Source organism: Ciona robusta, chromosome 1 (genome assembly GCF_009617815.1).
Source record: "Ciona robusta chromosome 1, ASM961781v2".
NCBI classification, from domain to species: Eukaryota; Metazoa; Chordata; class Ascidiacea; order Phlebobranchia; family Cionidae; genus Ciona; species Ciona robusta.
Window position 1 is genome coordinate 187,867 of NC_143235.1, and position 22,198 is coordinate 210,064.

At 37.6% G+C, this 22,198-nt stretch overlaps 2 protein-coding genes across 2 annotated transcripts; both read right to left on the minus strand.

The window, feature by feature from the left end:
• Positions 1–3: 3 nt before the first annotated feature.
• LOC149741048 (protocadherin-18-like) lies at positions 4–11,241 on the minus strand. The gene is made up of 19 exons (XM_089886729.1): positions 9,836–11,241; positions 7,041–7,177; positions 6,612–6,844; positions 5,982–6,153; positions 5,614–5,727; positions 5,205–5,338; positions 4,650–4,858; positions 4,238–4,383; positions 3,676–3,955; positions 3,312–3,489; positions 2,911–3,051; positions 2,515–2,688; positions 2,104–2,283; positions 1,678–1,896; positions 1,276–1,439; positions 1,093–1,207; positions 915–1,026; positions 748–852; positions 4–335 (listed from the first exon to the last, which is right to left on the minus strand). The coding sequence occupies exons 2-19, from the start codon at positions 7,171–7,173 to the stop codon at positions 70–72; spliced, it is 3,075 nt and encodes a 1,024-aa protein (XP_089742855.1). The 5' UTR covers positions 7,174–7,177; positions 9,836–11,241; the 3' UTR covers positions 4–69.
• A 3,607-nt stretch (positions 11,242–14,848) lies between these two features.
• Positions 14,849–21,654, minus strand: LOC149741049 (lysophospholipid acyltransferase 5-like). Its single transcript, XM_089886799.1, has 13 exons — positions 21,389–21,654; positions 20,744–20,851; positions 20,315–20,421; positions 19,828–19,921; positions 19,257–19,294; positions 18,931–19,038; positions 18,420–18,490; positions 18,014–18,122; positions 17,595–17,681; positions 17,027–17,190; positions 16,666–16,813; positions 16,083–16,241; positions 14,849–15,440 (listed from the first exon to the last, which is right to left on the minus strand). Exons 1-13 carry the CDS (start codon positions 21,465–21,467, stop codon positions 15,330–15,332), a joined length of 1,383 nt encoding a protein of 460 aa, XP_089742925.1. The 5' UTR covers positions 21,468–21,654; the 3' UTR covers positions 14,849–15,329.
• Positions 21,655–22,198: the final 544 nt, after the last annotated feature.

A 22,198-nucleotide genomic window follows, 5' to 3' on the forward strand; every position in this document is an offset into this window, starting at 1 on the left:
AAGGGTGGTGTAAAAGATTTTATTGAAGACACAGTGGGCGGGAAATAAATACGTGACGTAACAATGAACTTATAATACGTCATGCTCTGTGACGTAACCAGTCGTATTACTGTCGGTTGATGAATTAATTCTAAAGCTCGTAGTTAAGTGTCTTGCGTATTCCTCTCGTGGGAAGCTTGGTTTGGTTGAGTATATAGAGCTAAGGTTCGAACCTGACCCACTGTGGGACCAATAACTTTGGATGGGTGACTTCTCCGGTATCGGGGGCAAGTTGGTTGGGGGGTAAGATGGTTTGTCGAAGGGGCTTGAGGTGTTTGGGTAATCATGGGTCATGTCTGTATAGAGGGGGGTTAGTGTAATAATGATTGCTGCAACCTAGTGGTAACTTATGGCTTGTCATCCATACAAAACCTAATCACCCACAAAGTTACACACGTAGTAACTTCTAAGCTGGCATGAGGTGTATGAAACAGAACACCCGTGTTATAACGACTGTTGTTGCCCCGCCATGCGAGGATAAATAAGTTACATATGTGGTAACTTGTATGCTGGCATGAGGTGTATGAAACAGAACACCCGTGTTATAACGACTGTTGTTGCCCGCCATGCGAGGATAAATAAGTTACATACTTGGTAACTTGTAAGCAGGCACGAGGTGTATGGAACAGAACACCCGTGTTATAACGACTGTCGTTGTCCCGCCATGCGAGGATAAATTACATTCATTCACATTCATGACCAACCTACCTTGTTCGTTGACAGGCATCCAACACGCGTCACTATGACCATACAATAGGCATTGTTCGTCACAACGGTTAACGTGATCACGTGGCTGGGTGTTTGTTACGTAACCTATAAAGACATTGGTTAGTACCATGTATTATGACGTCAAGAATGACATAAGTGTGACGTACCTCGTTCGAATGTGACGTCACTAACGCAAACATCTTGATCGCTGTCGCCTCGTCCACTGTCTACGTCATGATGGGATTGTGACGTGGTTTGTGACGTAACAGACGTTGGTTTCTGGGTGGATAAACGTGTTACTCCGCGTTCCGCAATAATAATCTCAATATTCATCCGCCAACTTACCTTCTCGTAAACACTGCCGCTAGTGGTCGTGGGTTGGTATTGTGATGACGTAGTAATGACGTTGTGCGATACGCTGGTGACGTCACTAACAGTGTCGTAGTTAGTGGATGGCCTCCTGATGACGTATGAATGGTTAGTATGACGTCATATTGGACCTTTCACCCTACATACGTCACAACTTACCTAGCATGGGACTTCCCCCAAGTTGATCGTTCCGCATCACTGGTTACGATCAAGTTTAACTTCCGGTCAGTGACGTCATGATATGTGGCTGCTGTGACGTCAGGATACGTAGCTCCTGTGACGTCATCATGTTTAACATCCTTGGCTACGTATGTTCGAACAGTCTGTTGGAACAAATATATGTCAGTTCTGCCTTCATTTTAGGCGTAGTATAATATTTATCTTACTTGAGGAAAAGCATCAATAACAAGAGAGCATAGCTCTAACGACAGCGCTGTTTAGACAGCTAATGCCTATTATTTAGCATATTTTTATTTAGACTATTTTCCTCAGCAGTTTAAAGATAAATATATTAATGTTAAAGCTTATATTTAACACCGCGAGATGGCGGTAGAGCCTCACCTTGGTATCTCTTTTACACCGTACCACAATCACTATAACGACCACGATAAGAACCAACATGGCGGCCGATAACGCTGCAATGATGATCACTAATGATGAACTGCCCATGCCTACGTCACTAGGGGGGTTTATGACGTGTTTGGGCAGTTGGGCACGTTCGGTAACCATCACGTTAAGTTGGCGAAGACTTCGTAACATCGGGATGCCACTGTCTCTTGCCTGGAATATATAACACTTGATGTATTCAAGTAAGCACTAATGGTAGTAAACAAAATCTATCTTAATTGTTAAAACCACTATGACAAATATGAAAAATGTGCTAGCGATATCCCATCTTACCCCACAGTATTATATGGGATATTATGTGCCAACGGTATCCCATCTTACCCCACAGTAAACCCATAACCACACCTTACACACCCTCACCTCAATAGTAACAGTATGCAACCCCAATGTTGATTTCAAATCCTCGTGACTCATATTCAATCTCAGGTCACCGGTTTGTGAATTAATAACAAAAGTAGAATTGATATCTTTATTCTGTTTCACCCCATCCTCGCTTAACAACCGGTACTTCAAGTCGCTTTGTTCGTCGTAATCAACCGCCTGTAATTTACGTTGTTACTACTGCCGTCTAGCGGAGAGATTTTATTTGACACAGTAAACATAGAGATGATGTGCAAAACAAAAAGGCATATTTAAGTGGTGGAGAAAAACTAGAAATTAGATTTTCCATTTAAATATGAGACCGATGATATTAGTTATTGGCGAAATATATTAACTAAGCCATTAGTTGGACTCGCAGTTGCAACGTCATAATGTGCAATAGTGACGTACCTGAATACGTGTTATGACATCATCACGTAGTATTGTTGCGTAGATAGTTGTTTCGTCGTTAGGGGGGTTGCTGAATACTGGTGCGTTGTCATTGACGTCATCAACCGTCACAATCAACGTACAATGACTCGATGACGTCATAGGCTCACCGCGATCGCGCGCAGTCACGAAAATCTAGGACAAAATTGATTGTGAATTGTTTGTGACGTTGTAAGTTATTCGTATACGCTGTTGCCAGGTGCATTATAAGCATGGAAGAAAATGTTGGTATTTTAGGTTTACAAAACAAGCTATAGCCACAAGATCTTTAAATCATAAACTAATTATACGACCCCCATTATAAAAGTGTTTATTACAGAACAGCATTAACAATTCATATAGAAGTATTATCACTACCTTCCACTTCGACACTTGCTCCCGATCCAACGCCCTCACCAACATGATCTCCCCACTCTTTGGATCGATGGAAAACGAACCATCTCCTCCAGATACCGAGTATATGACGTCACCATTGGTGGATGCTACTATCTGGTTCTCCTGCGTAAATCGAAGTGATAACAACATATGTTGGGGGTTTCTATCTATTGGAACATATGTTCATTGTTTAACCTCTTATAGACATAGTAGATGTATAGTTACCAATCCAAAACATAAAAACAATCACCAACAAAGTTACATACGTGATAACTTGTAAGTGGGCACGAGGTGTATGAAACAGAACACCCGTGTTATAACAACTGTTGTTGCCCGCCATGCGAGGATAAATAAGTCATTCACTCATTCAAGTCTATACTCACATGGTTGAGCCGCATAGCAGGCAGATTACTTTTATCACCATCTGTGGCTGTGATCGTCGTTACCATTGTACCCACCACCGTGTCCTCCATCATAGAAATGTTATATATATCGTGTTCAAAGTGGGGAGTGTGGTCGTTTTCGTCGAGTAATATTACTTCGATGTATCGGTTAGTGCACCTGAGGGAAAGGGTTAGTTGGTTTATGCTTAATTTAAAGTCACTGCTATAGTGCAGTTTGCATGGCACATAAATATATACAATAAAACTATGGCCATTATCTTGCTGGATCTATTTTTTATAGAAGCTAAGCACACCAGCCACGTCACAATATGCACAATTATTACGTCACAGTAGCCATACTTACAGAGGATTGACACCAAGATCACACGCGGTAACTTGGATGACATATCGTGGTTGTGTTTCCCGGTCCAACGCTCTACCGACCCCCAACATACCATCGTCGTTCAATACAAAGCTACTGTATGGGTCAGGTGACTTGATGACGTCATCACCCACGTCATCACGGGTAGTTGGGATAAATGTTTCGATCATTAATTCGACTTCACCATTAGATTCAAGGTCATTGTCTTTAGCGCTGACGTAAGCGAAGAATGTTTTCAAAGGCGAAGACTCAGAGATGTAAACTGCGTGGGTGTTTAAGTAATTAGTGTTATACCGGGTGGTTGGTGTAATGAGCACTGTAATAACAGAATTTCTATTTCAACATACAGTGTTGGGGATTATAATGTTAACTCAATATACCAGTGCTAAATATTCAACCTAAATACCCGAAACTACATTTCACACAACTTTGTAAGCATGCAATAAATGATTTAACAAAAGTTATGTGAACCATTGTAGGTGGTATTTATGTAACACCCTCACATAATATAATGTAAACAACCCCATGTATACAAACCACTCACCTGTATCGCCCACGTGGTTAGCAATATAACTCACGCTCACTATTGGTTGATTATCGTTGACGTCAGTCACGTGGATAACCAATCGACATCTTCCAACTTTTGGCGCCAAACCATCTTGGTCACGTGCCTCGATAAACAAGATCAATCTAAAACAAACAAAGGAACCATTATTATAAATTAAATGATCATTATGATGTCATATAATGATAAAACGCGGCAAAATGTATTACAAGTTCATAACGATTTTAAAAGACATCATATATATTCATTGTCAAAACATTTGTAATTAAACGCTGTATCGTTAAGTATATGTGGTCGCAAGTTGGCGGTACAGAGCGCGGAAAATTTGGATTAAAGAAATTTTATGACGTAACAATCACAATTATTACGTTGCACCAACCACGTGACTTACTTGTTTGACGCTTCACGGTCCAGTGGTTTCTTCAACGTCACTTCCCCTGTCTCATGGTCGATGTCAAACAAACCATTCATTCTCCCCTGGTTCCTACCAGCGATGAAATAACGAACCAAGCCGTATCTACCCTCGTCATGGTCCACTGCGTGCACACGTGACACTACGTACCCAGGTGCAGCGTCTTCTCTTACGACAATCGAATATTCCTACGTAACAATACAGGGTTGTTGAAGAACAATCACTTTTATGCGACGCGTGCAGTGTTAACGATGCAGGTAGTTTTAATATGACTGCAACCCATTGTTTGAGATTCTAAAACACGATGCATACGTCACAATCGTGGTTATGGGTGAATAGTTTTATTTAAATGTCGTGTGTTACGTAACAATGCTGTTTATGTTGCCACAATATTTACTGTGATGTAAGATGGATGTTTGTTGTTCGTATTTTAACAATCAACAACCCTAGTTTAGAGTCGCGAAGCTACAGTTATATAAGTCTCTGTCCGTAAATATAAACAGTATATGACGCCACAATGGTTATTATATTCACCTTCCGGTCGAACAATGGCTCATTATCATTGACATCCGTCACTCTGACCTGTAAAGGCACGTGATTGGTCAATGAAGGCTCTCCATGGTCACGTGCTGTAAGGGTGAGGCGGTAAAGTTGTTTCTTTTCGTAATCTGCAATTTAAGGGATTTGTGTAAGTTATAGGGTGTGGGGTGGAGTTGTCCCATTGTATCTTTGACGGTCGAATAATTTTCTGGTACGTAACATAATATTGTTGTGATGTAACAAACCAACAACGCTGTGTTGTTTGTGGGGTCCAGCGCACCAGCGGTAACACATAAGTTTGAAACGTTGTTTATTTTCTTGGAAAATTAATTTCTATTTTAATTTTTTTTGCTGAAAAAGGTAATAGGACGGCACCAAAGTATATTGTACGGTCAGTACTTACCAAGTTGCTTTACTACTTCAATATGAAGATGTTGGGATCCTGTCTCGTCAAAATATTGACCAAGACGAAACTCGTTGCTTTGACTCAATGTGTAAGTTATTATGGAGTTGTTGCCTGGGAGGTTGGGTGTGACTTGTTTATAACTTTGATTACATGTTTAATTAACATAGCGAAGATATGGAAATTAATGGCAGAGTGACAGTCGGTAAAACACGGTAAAAATTAACATAAATGAAAGAGCATTTGGTTGAAATGGGTAACGAGCAATTAACCTTATAATAAGCAGTGGTTTGCAAACAAAACGACAGTCGTGATGTAACAATGATGTGTTGAAACGTAACAAGGGGGCATTGTTACGCACGACATACCTGCGTCACGGTCCACTGCTTGGTATTTATCCAGTGATATGACGTCACCAGGTCTCGCGTCTTCGCTAACATTGATCAAAATATATCGGGACGAGAATTCTGGAACGTGCTCATTTACGTCGATTATGACGACATCAAGGTAAACCATGCGGAACGACGTGTGGACGTAAATCTGGAGGGGGGGTAGAGAGCATAAATTTAATTGAAGAGGGAAATTATTTATGGATCTTATAAAAGAAAATATTGAAAAATAGCGTTGGGGTAAGATGGCCACCGTTAGCACATAACATCCCATATTCCCCGGACTCCTTGAAAACAATATACCCGCGTTCTGTAAGGAAATCGAAACGTAAAATAATTTGGCGGAAAATCTTCGTTAGAATAATATTAACACAAGTGTATGTGCGGGCCTGGGAACGGAAACGTTACTTTATGGGTTTCAAACGACAAAAGAAAATATTTAAACGTATTAACTGTTGTTGCCAGATATGAAATCATTCTAAACCTCGAAAATATGTAATATTATCTGCTATATCCATCTTACCCCACAGTATATACATGTTATTACATACATAGCGAAAATATGGCTGTTATGTTGTTCATAGTTCCGCACATAACCTCGGTAAATACCTGCATTCTTATGGAGCATACAACGGAATCAACACATAACTCCTCTCTATCCAACCGACGAGCCAACGTTACCCGCCCTGTTACTCGGTCAAGCGACAACCAACTAACTAATTCCTCGGGACTCGGATTCGGGTTCGACGTAATTAACTTCTGACTTAATTGTTGGAAATTTTGTCTTCGGTTTCTTGAGATCCTCATGTTAAGTACGTCGGATATTTCCTCGACTATTGTTCCTGGATAATAAGCATTGTTTGGGTTGGATACGTAACAATGTGTGGTGACGTAAGGTATGAAGTTGGATAAATGATAAATATACAATCACCCAGAAAGTTACACACGTGGTAACGCACGAGGTCTATGAAACAAAACACGCGCACCTTAACAAATATGTCACACATATTATGATAAATATTTCCACAACCATTATACCTGAGTTCGAATCCTCGCGAAGGTAGACGCTCTTCCTTACTGTTGTGGATGACGCGTATGACGTCATAATGCAACATGATGACATCACAACGACCGTGACGACCCAAGGCGCCAAAGCTCGATAAGCGACCATTGTCCTGTAACAATCGTTGTGTAATATGACGACATAGTAGGAATGTAAAACACAATGATTAATCGGTGACGTAATAATGTTAACGAATTAGCGAAAATAATCGGTATTGTGACGTATTTGATGTTCGATGAAGCGTGAATAAGGTGGTGTCACGTGACAAGTGGATTAGTTACGTCACAATAGCGTTGCGTGCGAAGTATTCTTTGCTTGCAATTCCCACAAACTCCTCAAGTAAGTACGAAGTAACATGAGCCGAACACCATGTGTTATGGGTGGCAAGGCGTGTTAATACATGAGTGCTCGCCCCACCACCGTAACGACAACAGACCACAAAATGCATTAACTCGACGTTGAGGAACATAACATGCTCGCCCTTATGTTTCAATCACCGAACCCAATTATAACCCGCATGTGTGTGTAGTGTATACAAATTATGGAAAGAACTTTTTACACGAATGTAGCGAATGCTTTTTTATCTATTTTATCAATAGCGTGTTATAACGACCGCCGTTTCGCTGTAAATTCCATCTCTTCGTTGATTAAAATAGCAATGTTATTGTAATCAAATAAATAAATATGACATGATGTAGTTTCCCCACTCCCTTATGCCACCCCCTTGCCCGGCCATCAACAAAACACATTCTACTTTAACACCTGATACATTAGATCGAATGAAATTATTTACTCCCCAACAAAGTTGCGTGTTTGTTCGTTCCGCATCAATGATTACCCCTTTCCCCTACGTCACATACCCATGACGTCACGACCACCCACAAACCCCCTAACTAGTTTGTGACAACTTTGTTTATCCCTATTATTCGAACCGGAACTAAATATTCGTAACACACGTGGCTAAACTGCTATTTTCCACGGAAGTGACGTCATATACGACGTCACACAGATATTTGTTTAAACCATTTTACCATGCATTAAGTTAAGCTGTATGTTTTGATACATAGTGGTAAGTATTGTACGAGTAAATAGCTCTAGGGGTGTTTTTGTGTGGTAGCCTGTTTTGCTTGAAGGGCAGATGAAACGTTCGTAAAATAAAAGTTAACTTTTTACCAAAAGAATGATTTTTAATGTATAATAAAAAGTTATGTCTAGTAGCAAACGTAAAATAAGCTCTAAAATGTTTAAAAAGTTGGATTAATTAAACGCACAATATAGTTGATGTAATTCACACCCCGTGCAACTCAATGCAATTAACTCCACCCTTTTAAACTTCTCATAAATTATTCATCACATAGTGAAGTTTTCAATTACTGCACACAGCCCATGTATATTAATACCATCGTGAAATAAGATCCACACGAATTTAGATCAGCACAATTCTTGGAATGATCCAGTTTCAGCAAATTAAAAACGACAACTTTGTTTAGGGTCCGCTTATTATTTCACATGAATAATTCACAAGGCACTAACACACGATTGCTTCAAGTACTTCAAGTCTTGTAATTTATTTACAAAACTCAATTGTTATATTGGGTGGCTGACTTAGTTACGTCATAAACGCCTTTGTTCCAGCAAATAATCGACGCTTGTGACGTCAGAATATTAACACCGGTGTCGCAAAAAAATCGTTCCCCGAAAATATCGTTCTCATTTTACAAACTGCGCATGCGCATGAAGTGGTGGTCACGTAATTGCCATTTTTCACAACATTGATGAAATATTGCAGGATACACTTCATTTCATATGTGCAAAATGTTGTCAGGAATACCTATATTTATGTTTTTTCGTTGTTAACCTATTGAGTGTCATGGTATTCTCGCACTGCGGTAGATGTGAGATTTAGTTGGAGGTATAGGCACAGATTTCAGATTTTACGAGTGGTCTTTCTCATATGTGGTATAAGTCAGTAAGCTTTTTATTAGGCCAAAACACTTATATTCCACGCCCGAACCTTACAATTAAACCCAAAATCCAATCCAGGCACAACCAAACCAATAAACAAACAATTAAATCAACTGTTAACAAATTGAAAAGAAAATTGATGATTAATTAACAGTATTTACAGTCATATAAATAAATGCTGCCAAATTTTACTTTGGTAATATAAACGTCACAATAAGAATTCAAACTTACGCAACAAATAAGGTTTTTATGTTCTCATCAACTTTATTAATATTAAGCACATTTTACATGTACAGTCAGTCCCGTAGTTTATACACAATATGTTTCATAAGAGATAAAAGTATAATTGAAATAAAGATGAAAAAATTCAATATAGTTGTATACACAACGGCGTATTTGGTTGGAGTGGAACTGTTTTCACGAATGTTGTCATCGAGGGTCAAAGGTCAATGGGAACGATTTTTGCGGGGGAACGATTTTTTTCTGACACCGGAAGCAAAATATATTCCCGCCAAAATATTTTGGATTTTAAATAAATTAAACATTGCTCTAAACGAATCTAAAGCATCAGGTTTTGTTTAACATTTGGTTTCTACATTAATATCGCAATATATTTGGATACTCGGAATATTTGTAAAACTAAATTATAAAAACTTCATATTTAACAACTTTACGGAACGCATGTCAAAACTTTTTGCATAAATTATTAATTAATGTTAATTAGTGAAAGTTTTCACCTGCTGTGTGAAGATTAACTTGCTTTATCACATGCAACGTACATAGGAATAAATTTAAACTTCTTTACCTTTACTTGTGTTCTTGTTCTTGTTGTTTACGTTGGTAAAATATTCCAATAAATGAAGAAAATATCAACAAAGATTGCTTAAGATTCTGCGAGAAATAAGATTTATAATTTGTCACATAGGCGACCATTGAAGTGTATGGGATTTAGTCTTTGATCCAACGCAGGGGAATGAAGCCCATTACCGACCACGTGGTCTTCTTGTAAGATAAACGTCAATATAGGAAACGCATTAATCCTTCATTCTTATCTTGCTGTGGAACCAAACTAATTCCCCTCCGTTGCAAAGTGCTGGGAAGCTAATACACTAACACATAGATGTTATCAGGGGGGGGGGGGCAATTACTTAGATGGAGCAACAGCAACAGCAATCGGGTAAATGCGGATCGATTCTCTTTCCATCTCTTACAGCTAATCTAACTTAGGTCAATTACCTTAACGTAGCAAATACCACGCCCAATAAACAATATACCAGGACAGTATACGACTAACTATGCCGGTAGTATCATACAAACTTATACTGGCCTATGAGATTAACTGTAACTACGATAAAGGCTTTATAAATATATCTGCTCAAGTGTTTTGCTTATATTTATAAACCAGCTTTCACCAATGTTATTGTTTGACAACAAAGGTTATGAAATCGCTTTGCTATTAATGCCGTCATATATACATGGTCCTCACACAGCACACATGCATTTTACTAACTATGCGAACTACTGTTAGTTAACCCATATACAGCAAACCACACCGGACATAGACTGTACCTTCGTGATTCTACAATAGTTACCAAGCATGCGACTTTGTGGGCGATATTTTCGCATGAATGCTAATGTTAACAACTCAACCACAACTGTGTCGTTTAACTCTGCCATACGTAGCGGTTACCTCATACACCTACTTACGGGCTAAGTATTCGCCGACTTTTACAAGGCTGTAACTTATGTTATTTGACCAATATACATTGGTTTATACAACAAATCACTGCGCCTACTTGTCCACCTGCCCAACCTTACGACTACCACAGTACAACTCGTATGCTACAAGTTCACACGGCGCCTCTTATTAAGTGTTGACGCTCCAGACACACACGGCGCGAATTGGTCAAAAACCTGCAGTAATTGCCAGTTGCCGCACACTGTACACAAAGCGAAACAGAAACGAATCTAATTTCTGATAAAACCAACAAAAGCGACTGGAATTAAATTAAAACTGTAACTTTTAGTCTGGCAAGTTATAACTGTAACAGACGACTCACAAACGATCAATCTTACTTCACAAATCTAATAACGTCTGACGGTTTATAAATCGTAAACAAATATTTTAACCCATATTAAAATATCGTCTTTCGTAATTATGGTATTGTTATCAAATGTCTCATAACAACGGCATTACTTAACTTTACTGGTTGGTCAACTGCAAATCAAGGCAAACCAATAAGAACAATATTTTCCTCCCCAATAAACGTCATGCGGTTTAAATAAATGTACAGGAAGCTTTCACAGCTTGTTACGCGGTTAATAATATAAAGCGGATTTATCGATGTTATGACGTCACAATACATTCGTGTTAATCTGGAATTACAACAATGCTAAACATTCGAATAAACCAAATCCAATTAAGAAAAATAATCCAGAAGCGAAAAGGTCGCGAATCAATAATTTATGAGAATACTAGAACAATAAACGCGTTTATGACGTATTAATATACAGGCACACTCACCCAGGAACGCCACATACAAAATACTTAATATCTTATTCTGTGCTTAACATATAATACCCGTGTATTTACATATATGCATGCACTGTATATAGTAAAGTGGGGAAGATGGGACACCTTTTCTTTTTATTTTCTTGTCTTATTTGGGTAGTAAACAAAGCACGCTTAAAAATTATAAAACCGTATCCTCACTACTCCCGTAGACCGTTGTTAATTGTTTAAAACACGATCAGGATATTTGGATATTATGTGCTAAAGGTGTCCCATCTTCCCCCATACTTCTATATACAACCATAACGTTATACCTCCATAACAAACCCTCATATACGGCCACGTTTACTCTGTCACACCAACCATCAGCTTATCAACTTTGTTTTATCGCGTTAACAGCCTTATACTTGATGTTGCCGCCTAATATTTGCAAATTATCTACATATATACCCTATATATACCGTTACTACAACAACAAGCTTTATAACCCAGTCCATAGTTTGCTACTACCTCCTCCCCCCTGCTGTAGATTATTATAGGCGTAAAAGTCCTGCATACCAAGCGTTACCAAGTACATGCATACGCCCCATACCCACCAACCAACCCTGCCACGCCTCACTGACTTCCCTTCTTCTAATTTACCCATGTGACGTCACACTCATCTCGAATGTTACCACGTGACTCGTAACTTTAGATTTTTTGTCGTGATTTTGAAACTCTGGTTTCCTAGAAGTGGGAAGCTACATTTGAACCTTTTCTACAACTTCTAATATTAATTGAATCCAATATTTGGAATCATTGTCACATTAACAACTGTTGTTGATTATTTATGCGGGGTAAGATGGACACTTGTATATACATAATGTTTCATATAAATGTTATAACGACTGTCGTGTTGCCGTTAGTTTCCATCTCTTCGCTATGATAATTGAATATTACCGTTGTTGTTATTGTGATGGAAAAGATAAATTTTTAACATTCTAACCTCAAGTATATATATATATACCAATGTATCAAACTCGCTGCCCTGCCTTACAATCTAACAATCTATATTTCTTAATAAACGAAATAATTCAATCGCGCGTACCTACGTCATTATATTTAAAGTCCTGACGTAACACTGCATGTTACGTCATCACATGCTACGTCATACCCACAACTACAACTACCAACCAACCACTTCAATATAAACCTTTTACCCGAACCCAGCTTGACTTTATTTACTTTCAAACTAATCGTGATGTCATTTCCGTCGTCGTCACCGCGTCGCATCACTGCAAACAATGGATTCGCCAACAAAATAATTTGTGACGTAAACAAACGAAACGGATGTTCCCATTATTACGTAATAATCTTGTAAGAACAAATAAGTCGGTGATTCGCGTAAGCTGCCAATGTATAATGACGTAGGTTATACGTGAGAACGAGATTTTTGAGTAGTTATGACGTAATAATAAAAAACTTTAATACGTCACAAAGATTTTAATGACGTCATATATTATACAGCCACATAAACGTAAATTGTTATTGGTGTCTTCAAATATGAAACCGAAGATTAGATTAGTTAAAACAACAAAGGGGAGGGAATTAGCAGCAAACGACAGTCGTTAAAACACGCTACAGGTAAAAACTACTTGAGAAAATCAAGTATTTATTCCCACACCGGTTCATGCTTTACTAGGAATCGATGACGATTTTTAATCTTCGTTTAAAAGCGAATCGTTGTTGAATAAACTTAATCTTATTTCATGGAAGTAAATATGGTCGTCGATGCGTTGAGGTGGGTGTGATTGATTGTTAGTTGGTGGATTGGAAACATCAGTAATATCTATGTGACAGGGGGCTTCGATTTTCCAACAGGTTATACATGACGTATTATTACGTCACACATGTGCAGCGAGTGGTGTATGACGTCACAAAGCGAAATGACATCCGACGAACATATTGTGATGTCAATAATCGGTACGGGGCTATTTCTTAAATGAATGTAACTTATTTATCATTATATGAAGGGGCAACAATGGTCGTTATAGGAAAACCAAGCCCACAATATGGTGACAGCGGCAAGCCTTCGTACTCACCAGTCTTGGGGCAGATGCGCTAACCAGCACTGTTCTACAGCGCCGACAGTGTCGTGACATTACTTACGGCCACGAAACATGGCCGGTTAATATCGGCAGGGATTATCAAACACTCCCACAAAGTAACCACCACCCTATGTTATGTATACTGCGATTAGTATAAGCCATATCCCATTATAAATGGGAAGATATTGTATATTTATATATATTATATATCTATCGTGTGTTGAGTGGACATGTTACATACAAAGATATTTTTACATCCATCTTATAAAACCTATTATCTACGCGGGTATATTCTTTATTCTACATGGTATAGTAGGATGGGGTAGGACGGAACACCTTTAGCACATAATATCCAAATAGCTTGTTCGTGTTTCAAGCCATTAACAACTGTCTGTGGAAGTTGTGAGGATACGGTTTTATAATTTTTTGAATGTTCTTTGTTTATTACCAAATGGAAAGAGAAAATAAAATGAACGGTGTCCCATTTTCCCCCACATTAATATATATACCACTATATATAGGAACTTGTATATGTATACATAGTATATAAATAACCATACACCACTAGAATTTACTCACGACCACCATACAACATCCACACCAGCGCACCATCTTACAAAGCACCTTAACTAACAATACATTCACTACAATACACCACATGCAGCTACTGTGTGACGTCACAAAGCGAGAGGAGCGAAATAACAATCAGCGCTCCGCGTGGCGATACTGATTGATTAGTAGTTCTCGCCTTTAGGATTATAAGGTAACAGAACTCCCGTGTTATAACGATTGTCGATAATATGCTACTTTGTGGGTGATTATTTTATCTATGGCTGACAACTAATTGGCCAGCCCATTAGTGACCACATTATTCTAGCTATTGCTGTTAAGTGTCTTGCCCAAGGACACATACGCCCACAATGGTAGCAGCGTTAAGCCTCGAACCTGTAACCTAAATCCAGGTGCGTTAACCGTTGCCCCACGACGCTGGTCATATATAGTAAGGCGGGGGAAGATTGGACATATTTTGAGCTCCTCGTCCCATTTAGTAGTAATCAAAGAACATTTAATGAATTGTAAAACTTTTCGACTCTCATAAACCGTTGTTAATTGTTCAAAACACGATCCGGATATTTGGATACAATGTGCCATCGTGTCCCATCTTCCCTCAACCTACTTTTATACCTCATGTTCGCTGTCGAGTTATAACATTCTAACATAAACGTCTGCTTTATATTTTCCAACAATTCTTCATAAAAATGAACAAACAATGAACATTGTTACGTCACATAGAGTACTATGATGTCAATTCGGAAAATTTAAAACCAATTATATTTTGAGTACTTACAGGTTGTAGCAATATAATAACAAATAGCAGAACGGTACATTACAGTAAAACCAACATACACACGGTAAAAGCAATATATTTACTCAACTTTAAAAATAATTAATTATTCTTTTTCTTTCATTGGCATATTTTGCATTGCAGAGAATTTCCTTTCACCAAAAATCGTTAAATCACAAATAAAGTTAAATCTATTTAGCAAATCTAGAATATATTCTAACAGAATCGATTATCTGTTTAATAAATATCATTGTTACGTCATGGTGTTACTATGATGTAATAAAGTAACAATACAGCATTCATGTCACAATGCATGTTTTTTCGTCATGACATCATCAATTTCATTATGACGTCATCAGCTCGTCTTAACATGTTCTTCTTTGTTTTTGAAGAAATTTTGAATTTTAAGTAAAACGAACAAAAGCAAGAATGAAAGGTGTCCGTAGTAATATACTGATGTGTAGACCTGTGTGTGGGGTGGGTAGGGTTATGTATGGGGCATGGGGCATGATACTTGTTTATCCTCGCATGGCGGGGCAACGACAGTTGTTATAACACAGGTGTTCTATTTCATACACCTCGTGTCCGCTTACGAGTTACCACGTATGTAACTTATTTATCCTCGCATGGCGGGGCAACAACAGTCGTTATAACACGGGTGTTCTGTTTCATACACCTCGTGCCCGCTTACAAGTTACCACGTATGTAACCTATTTATCCTTGTATGGCGGGCAACGACATTCGTTATAACACGGGTGTTCTGTTTCATACACCTCATGCCAGCATACAAGTTACCACGTATGTAACTTATTTATCCTCGCATGGCGGGGCAACAACAGTCGTTATAACACGGGTGTTCTGTTTCATACACCTCGTGCCCGCTTACGAGTTATCAAATATCATGTATGTAATTTTATGGCCCTTATGGGTGATTGTTTTTCTGTATGGCTGACAATTTAGACAATTTTGTCTTGCCCAAGGATACATACGCCCACAATGGTGGTAGCAGCAAGACCACTGTTCTACAGTTATGGCTAAAATGTGCTACAGTCCATGGGTTTTAGACGAGAGTTGGCCCGTCACCCCACAAAGTAAAACTACAACTCACCGGTGAATAAATGCCCCACTTAAGCAATGCAAAGTCGATAACGGCGTACCCCAGCAGCGTATGCAGGTACACCCATCCACATATAGTTGGTATCCATGATAATATGGGGTGGGATTTCATGTATTGGATGATTGACAGCTCTTTGATCATGGATAACATCTGTGGAGGGTGTATACTAGTTGTTGAATAAATAAGTAACACATTATAAAAAGTAAACCTTATTCTATCAGTTACTATTGCAACCTTCATAACTTAATAATTACAACATAGTTGAATATCTTTGCAACAACCTTATATTAAAAACCCATATTTTACAACTCTACACAACATGAAACATTATTGTGGATTAGTTGGGTAAAGCAATTAAGAACATTCTATTCCTTATGAGAGGTCATACAGTTGGTGGACATGTGATACAAGCCATAGTTGCCCCATTACCAAACTTCCACATGCATAAGGACACCTTTAGCGCATAATTTCCAAGTATGTTCGTTGTTTACTACCAAATGCAACGAGAAAATATAATGAAAACATGTTCCATCCCCCCTACTATATATTATGTCCAATACAAGTCTCTACTTACAGGTTTTTCAACAGTCATCACCAACAACTCAAAAGTGAAGCAAGTGAAGTAGCCTTCATGCAAACCGTGCCATAATGCAAGAAAGTATAAAGTTGAAAGGTGGGACACCAAGCGGATGCCGATGAATCGGAGACGCTTGAAAACGTATCTGTGGTTAACATGTTTATGTAAGTTGAGTGAATGTAACTTGTTTTATTCTTTCACGGTGGGACAGGTACATGCATTATAACAAGGACACACCCACAGTAGTGGCGAGCCTTGAACCCGTAACCTATGGGTTGGGGGCAGGCACCATATGAACGTTGAATTGGTTGCACCACTTTTCGTGAGTATTTATTAAAGTAATATTCAACCCACCTACCTTAACACCCATCCATTTGTATTAATATTAAAACAATTAATCACATCTTGAAAACTGGTTGCGGAAACGAACCCCCTCAACTTAACGTTACCAACAGCATCCCATGTTACACGCCCGCCATCATGTGTCTTGTAACCAAGCCCCGATATTATACAAGAACCTTCCTGGGAAATCAACAACGGTAATGATGAACAATGGCCATGGTGGGTAAAGAAGTTGTAACTTTATATCACTTTACTTGTTAAATAACAGTAAATGGTTTTGAACAAATTTTCGCTACAGTTGCAGAAATAACATTTTATAAAAACGGATGAAAGCTTCAACCATCTCATCCTCGTGTAGGATTCATCACATGGCTTTCGAACTAGTGGTTCAAACTTCAGGAATTGCCCAGAGTTAACTAATCGATCACAAATACCGCATATACTATTATTCTAAAAGTTGAGTTCTTGAAAGATTAAAAGTGATTGCGACACGCAGTCAAAAATGTAGAAAAACTGTGGTTTAGCTCATTAGATGATGGCAACATCCGGCACAGCCTATATCCCATGTTACACCATATACTCACATTAGCCACCCAGATGGCAACATATTGAAACAACGTAACATGACCAGTGATGGCAACGTAACCAACTTTGTATAAGAAGGGGGACGTCTGGAATATATCATTGTTGTTAGTATTGCATAATAATAATAAATATGTTTGTATCTATGTTTAGCAGCGAAGATTAAAGAATATTTAAAGTGAAAAGAAAGAATATATCGACAAAGTTGTTAAAACACGATACTGGTAAAAACATATTTACGTTTAATGATTTAATCAAAGAAAGAAGCGAGGGCGCGACACCCAAGTTAAACAATGAGTGGAGGTTTCAACAATGAAAAGATTTTTGTGATTCTTGAAAATAAAATACATTTCTTAAACCTTAGGCGTGTTTGTGTTTATAACTTATTTATTAAATAATTATCCGATTGTTTCCAACGAACCTGAAACTCGATTGTTGTGTAATAAAGTGGGTTAAACATTGAAGCGAGAGAAGCTTGGCAGGCGAGCATGAGGGTTCCCGATGCACATCGACGAAAACCAGGGAATAAACTGTAATCATGATGTCATAATGTAAGTGATGATGTCATAATGTAAGTGATGATGTCATAATGTAGGTGATGATGTCATAATGTAAGTAATGATGTCAAAACATAAGCGTTTATGTCATAATTTGAATAACAATCCCATGACTACCAACCAATATTTATTATTAATTTATAATGTGGGTGATGATGTCATAATGTGGGTGATGATGTCATAATGTGGGTGATGATGTCATAATGTGGGTGATGATGTCATATTCATTTTGTAACCTTTAAATATGAGTTTTATTTTTACCCAACCCACCTGTTAGGTTTACCACCGGGAGTGTCAGTGAGCTCCCCGTTCAATAACGATCGCAATCTTTGAAGCGGAAACTATGGAGGGTGAACATGGTGTTTAGATCAATTATCATGAACTAATTTATTGAAATAAATAATTAAACAACAAATTGATGGAAATTAGAGTTAAAAAAATTTAAAAGAATTCTTTTTGAATTATGTTATGTTTGACTTAATAAACGTTTTGCATAAAAACAATAAATAACTTTGTGTGGTTAATAGTAGAGAATTGGACACATATGAGCATTACACGAACTTGCTAAGCTGTTAACAGTGTTAACGGAAGCAAATTATACAGAAATAACCTACAAACCACCTCGTGCATAAAATATGCAGGTAAAGTTTCCTGTGCTACTTGGGTAAGGACCTTGAAATTTAGGCATGTCATTATAAAAGATAAAATCTTTAGATATTGGGTAAGTTTACACTCCAGTTTTACGTGAACATTCTTCATAAACAAGATGACAATGTCGTACCTGGGGGCCAACTATATAACCTCCATAAAAATAATTGAACCCAAATATTTCGATCAAACTTGGAATATCTTTGATTCCTCGTTCTTGCTGGTCTTTGTTTAAACTTTCCTGCGAAAAATATTAAATCAAATTAAAGTGAAAACATTAGTTATTCTAAGTTAAAGCAAAAAGAAGGACTTAATTTATAAATAAGAACAATATCATAAATATGGAAACTGTGTTGCAATAGTAGCCCTGGATATATAAAATACAAGAATAAAACACCATTAATAATTTAAACAATTAATAAGAATACAAAAGCATATTATTAAACCATTCTTACATACATGTTTCTGGTGTCCGTCATATACGTCCCATGCCAAACCTGGTAACAATAATGTTTGTAACTTATTTATCCTTGGGTGCCAGCCATACCCCTTATGTAACAGCGCATGTATACAGACTCTTAAATCAGAATATTAGATGTTAAATAATCAGCAATTGTTGTGTAGCAAATAAATATGGAGTACAATTGTTGTTTTACCAACAAACACAATTTTGTTTATATTTGCGTCTCCTTTAATCAATAACAAGCAATTAGTTAAAATTCTGAAGGGGTAAAAGCAGGAAGTAAACCTCCCCCCATGGTTGGTGTTATAATGAATATCATTATTAATACAGGCACCAAACTATTTAAAACCCAGGGTGGCAGGGATAGTTAGACACACAATCCTGTGAAACAAATCTAACTTATTGGTTGCAATGTTTACTGATTAAAACAGTGCAGAAAATTCCAGGGTTGGCCTGCCCACCCTGCCACCCCCAGTTTGGTGCCTATGTTGCAAACTATATTGTGTATATTGTGTATATGGTTTGTACATAGTTGCTCCCACAATACATTACATCAACACCACTCACCAATCATCCTTAGTGTCAATATACACTGCGGCATGCACCAGTTAATGTCGTATCCTGACGTGGAATATACCGAATATCCGTACACGAGGTACCCCTGTGTGGTTACATATGCATTAATATTACTGTTGCATTTATCATTCCTGTTAAATTGATTATTGTTTTCCTATTTTAATCACACCTAAATGACAAATTTATTGTTGTATTTAACTCAGCTTATGGCAATATAATTTGACTCTATTTAAATTTCAACTTAAAACATTTGTTGCACCTTGCAACAAAACCTAATATGACATAGTTATAGATAATATACACTTCACGGAACACCTACTAAAAGGCAAAACCAAAACATGTATTTTGGCCAGGGTTAAAAGTGATCAATTAGCCTGTAAGAAATTTAAAAACAGCCTTAACACTATGAATGGTTTTGAACACAGTTTTATATGAATAATTTTGTTACAACTTCGTTTAATATATTCTTGCAGCTTACCATTTGAAATAGGAATGATAATCCCACCATGACTGAGGTTGCAGCAAATACCTTGAATATTAACCATTGTACGGATAAAGACAACAAGGAATGATAAACGTCAAAACCTGGGGATGGAATGTATTATTTATACATCGGGTAAGGAACAAGGGGTCAGTCGGCATTGTAGCATTGGCAACTTTGGCGTTATTTTTATCTGTTTATATCCAGATTATGAGATTATGTCACTACGTTTATATAAGGTGTATTTCATGTTCACAACCAGCGGGTGTTCGTTTAAATACAGGACAATAGTAAATCACAGGTATCGAATGGAATTACCTAATTTATTCAATGAAGAAATGAACAATTTAATATACACTTGTGTTGCATCAAGCGTATCATAACACGGGAACACACGAAACCACAATAACATACAAACCAACGTACCATAGTTCCAATACAGCATACACAGACTTGATATAGTGAAGTAAACATATTGCAACCATATGTGTTTCTTGTAGGGAAACAACCGGTGTATCAACGCGAGGGGGTAACCTGTTGGGTTGAAGTAAAGTTAATGTAACTTATTTATGTAGTGAAGTAATTGCAATCGTTATAACGGTGTATTACCGTGTATATTAGTTTTACATTTAATAATTGTTACCTTAAACCTTGCAAAACAGGGTAATGGCAATCCTTACAAAATAGATGTTCTACAATCTTGATAAAAAATTCGGTGCTAGTGAAGAATCTTCCCCCCCCACCTTATTTGCTAACCACTAACCCATATAACCACTAACCCCTAACCATCAACACCTAACCCCCTAACCTAAGGGTTAGGGGTTAGCAAATAAGGTGGGGGGGGGATTCTTTACTAGCACCGAAAATTCAGTCATTAAACAAGATTAGGCACCAGTAGAAAATTATTGATACAGATCAGGCTGGTGGAAAGTGTTAGGGGAAGGTAAGTATGTGTTGTTAGTTATATTTGTTAAATTTAAGTTAAACAACCTACACAATAAAAATAAAAACAATATTTCTTTGTCTTTTTAACATAAAGCTTAATATTAATATATAATATACTTGACCGACCTGAATATACCGTTATAAGGAGTTTAACCGCTGGTTCGGAAACTCCCACAGTATTTGATATCGTTGTAACAAGCGACATGGTTTGTACTACAAAACACACGGTATAGTAAACCAAGAACCGCAAACTACACAAAACTTTTCAGCTGTCTCGGGTAAGGGTAATTCCCAACTAATGACGTGCCCGTTGATTCTTTGTGCTTCTAATTAAATATTTACTTTTAATAAACCTTTTAGGCTAAATATGACCAAACTAATCCGAAGTCATGTTCGCTTATGTACACATAGCAAAATACGCTTTAATTTCATTCCAAATTTACTATAAATCCTATTACTGTGTAATAGGGATTAAGCCATAATTAATATCCTCTTGGGGAGTTTGTACGGAAACGTCTGGTATAAATACTCAAACCAATCAAACGTTATGTTTGCTCCTTTACATGGGATTCTCAATCACGTTTAACCTGGTTCTATCACATTTCTCTACATGCAAGTTTAACTTACCTGGGTAAGTTTACACTGCGTTTCACACACCGAATAAAATCCACAATAATTGCTGCTTGTTAAAAATAACTACCACCTTAAACCATAGTATACTGAATCACTTCAGTATACTATGCTTAAACCCTGCATATCATATATATATAACGTGTATATGCTATGTAAAGCAAAGTCAACGGTGTAGCGTCATCGCGTATACAGGAACGACAAACAATCAAACCTTGTAATCCTGAGAAGTGCATAAGTTGGCAATCCCTCCCCTCATAAGACAGGATTGCACAATGTTATACATTACGACAAACCCTGATATAC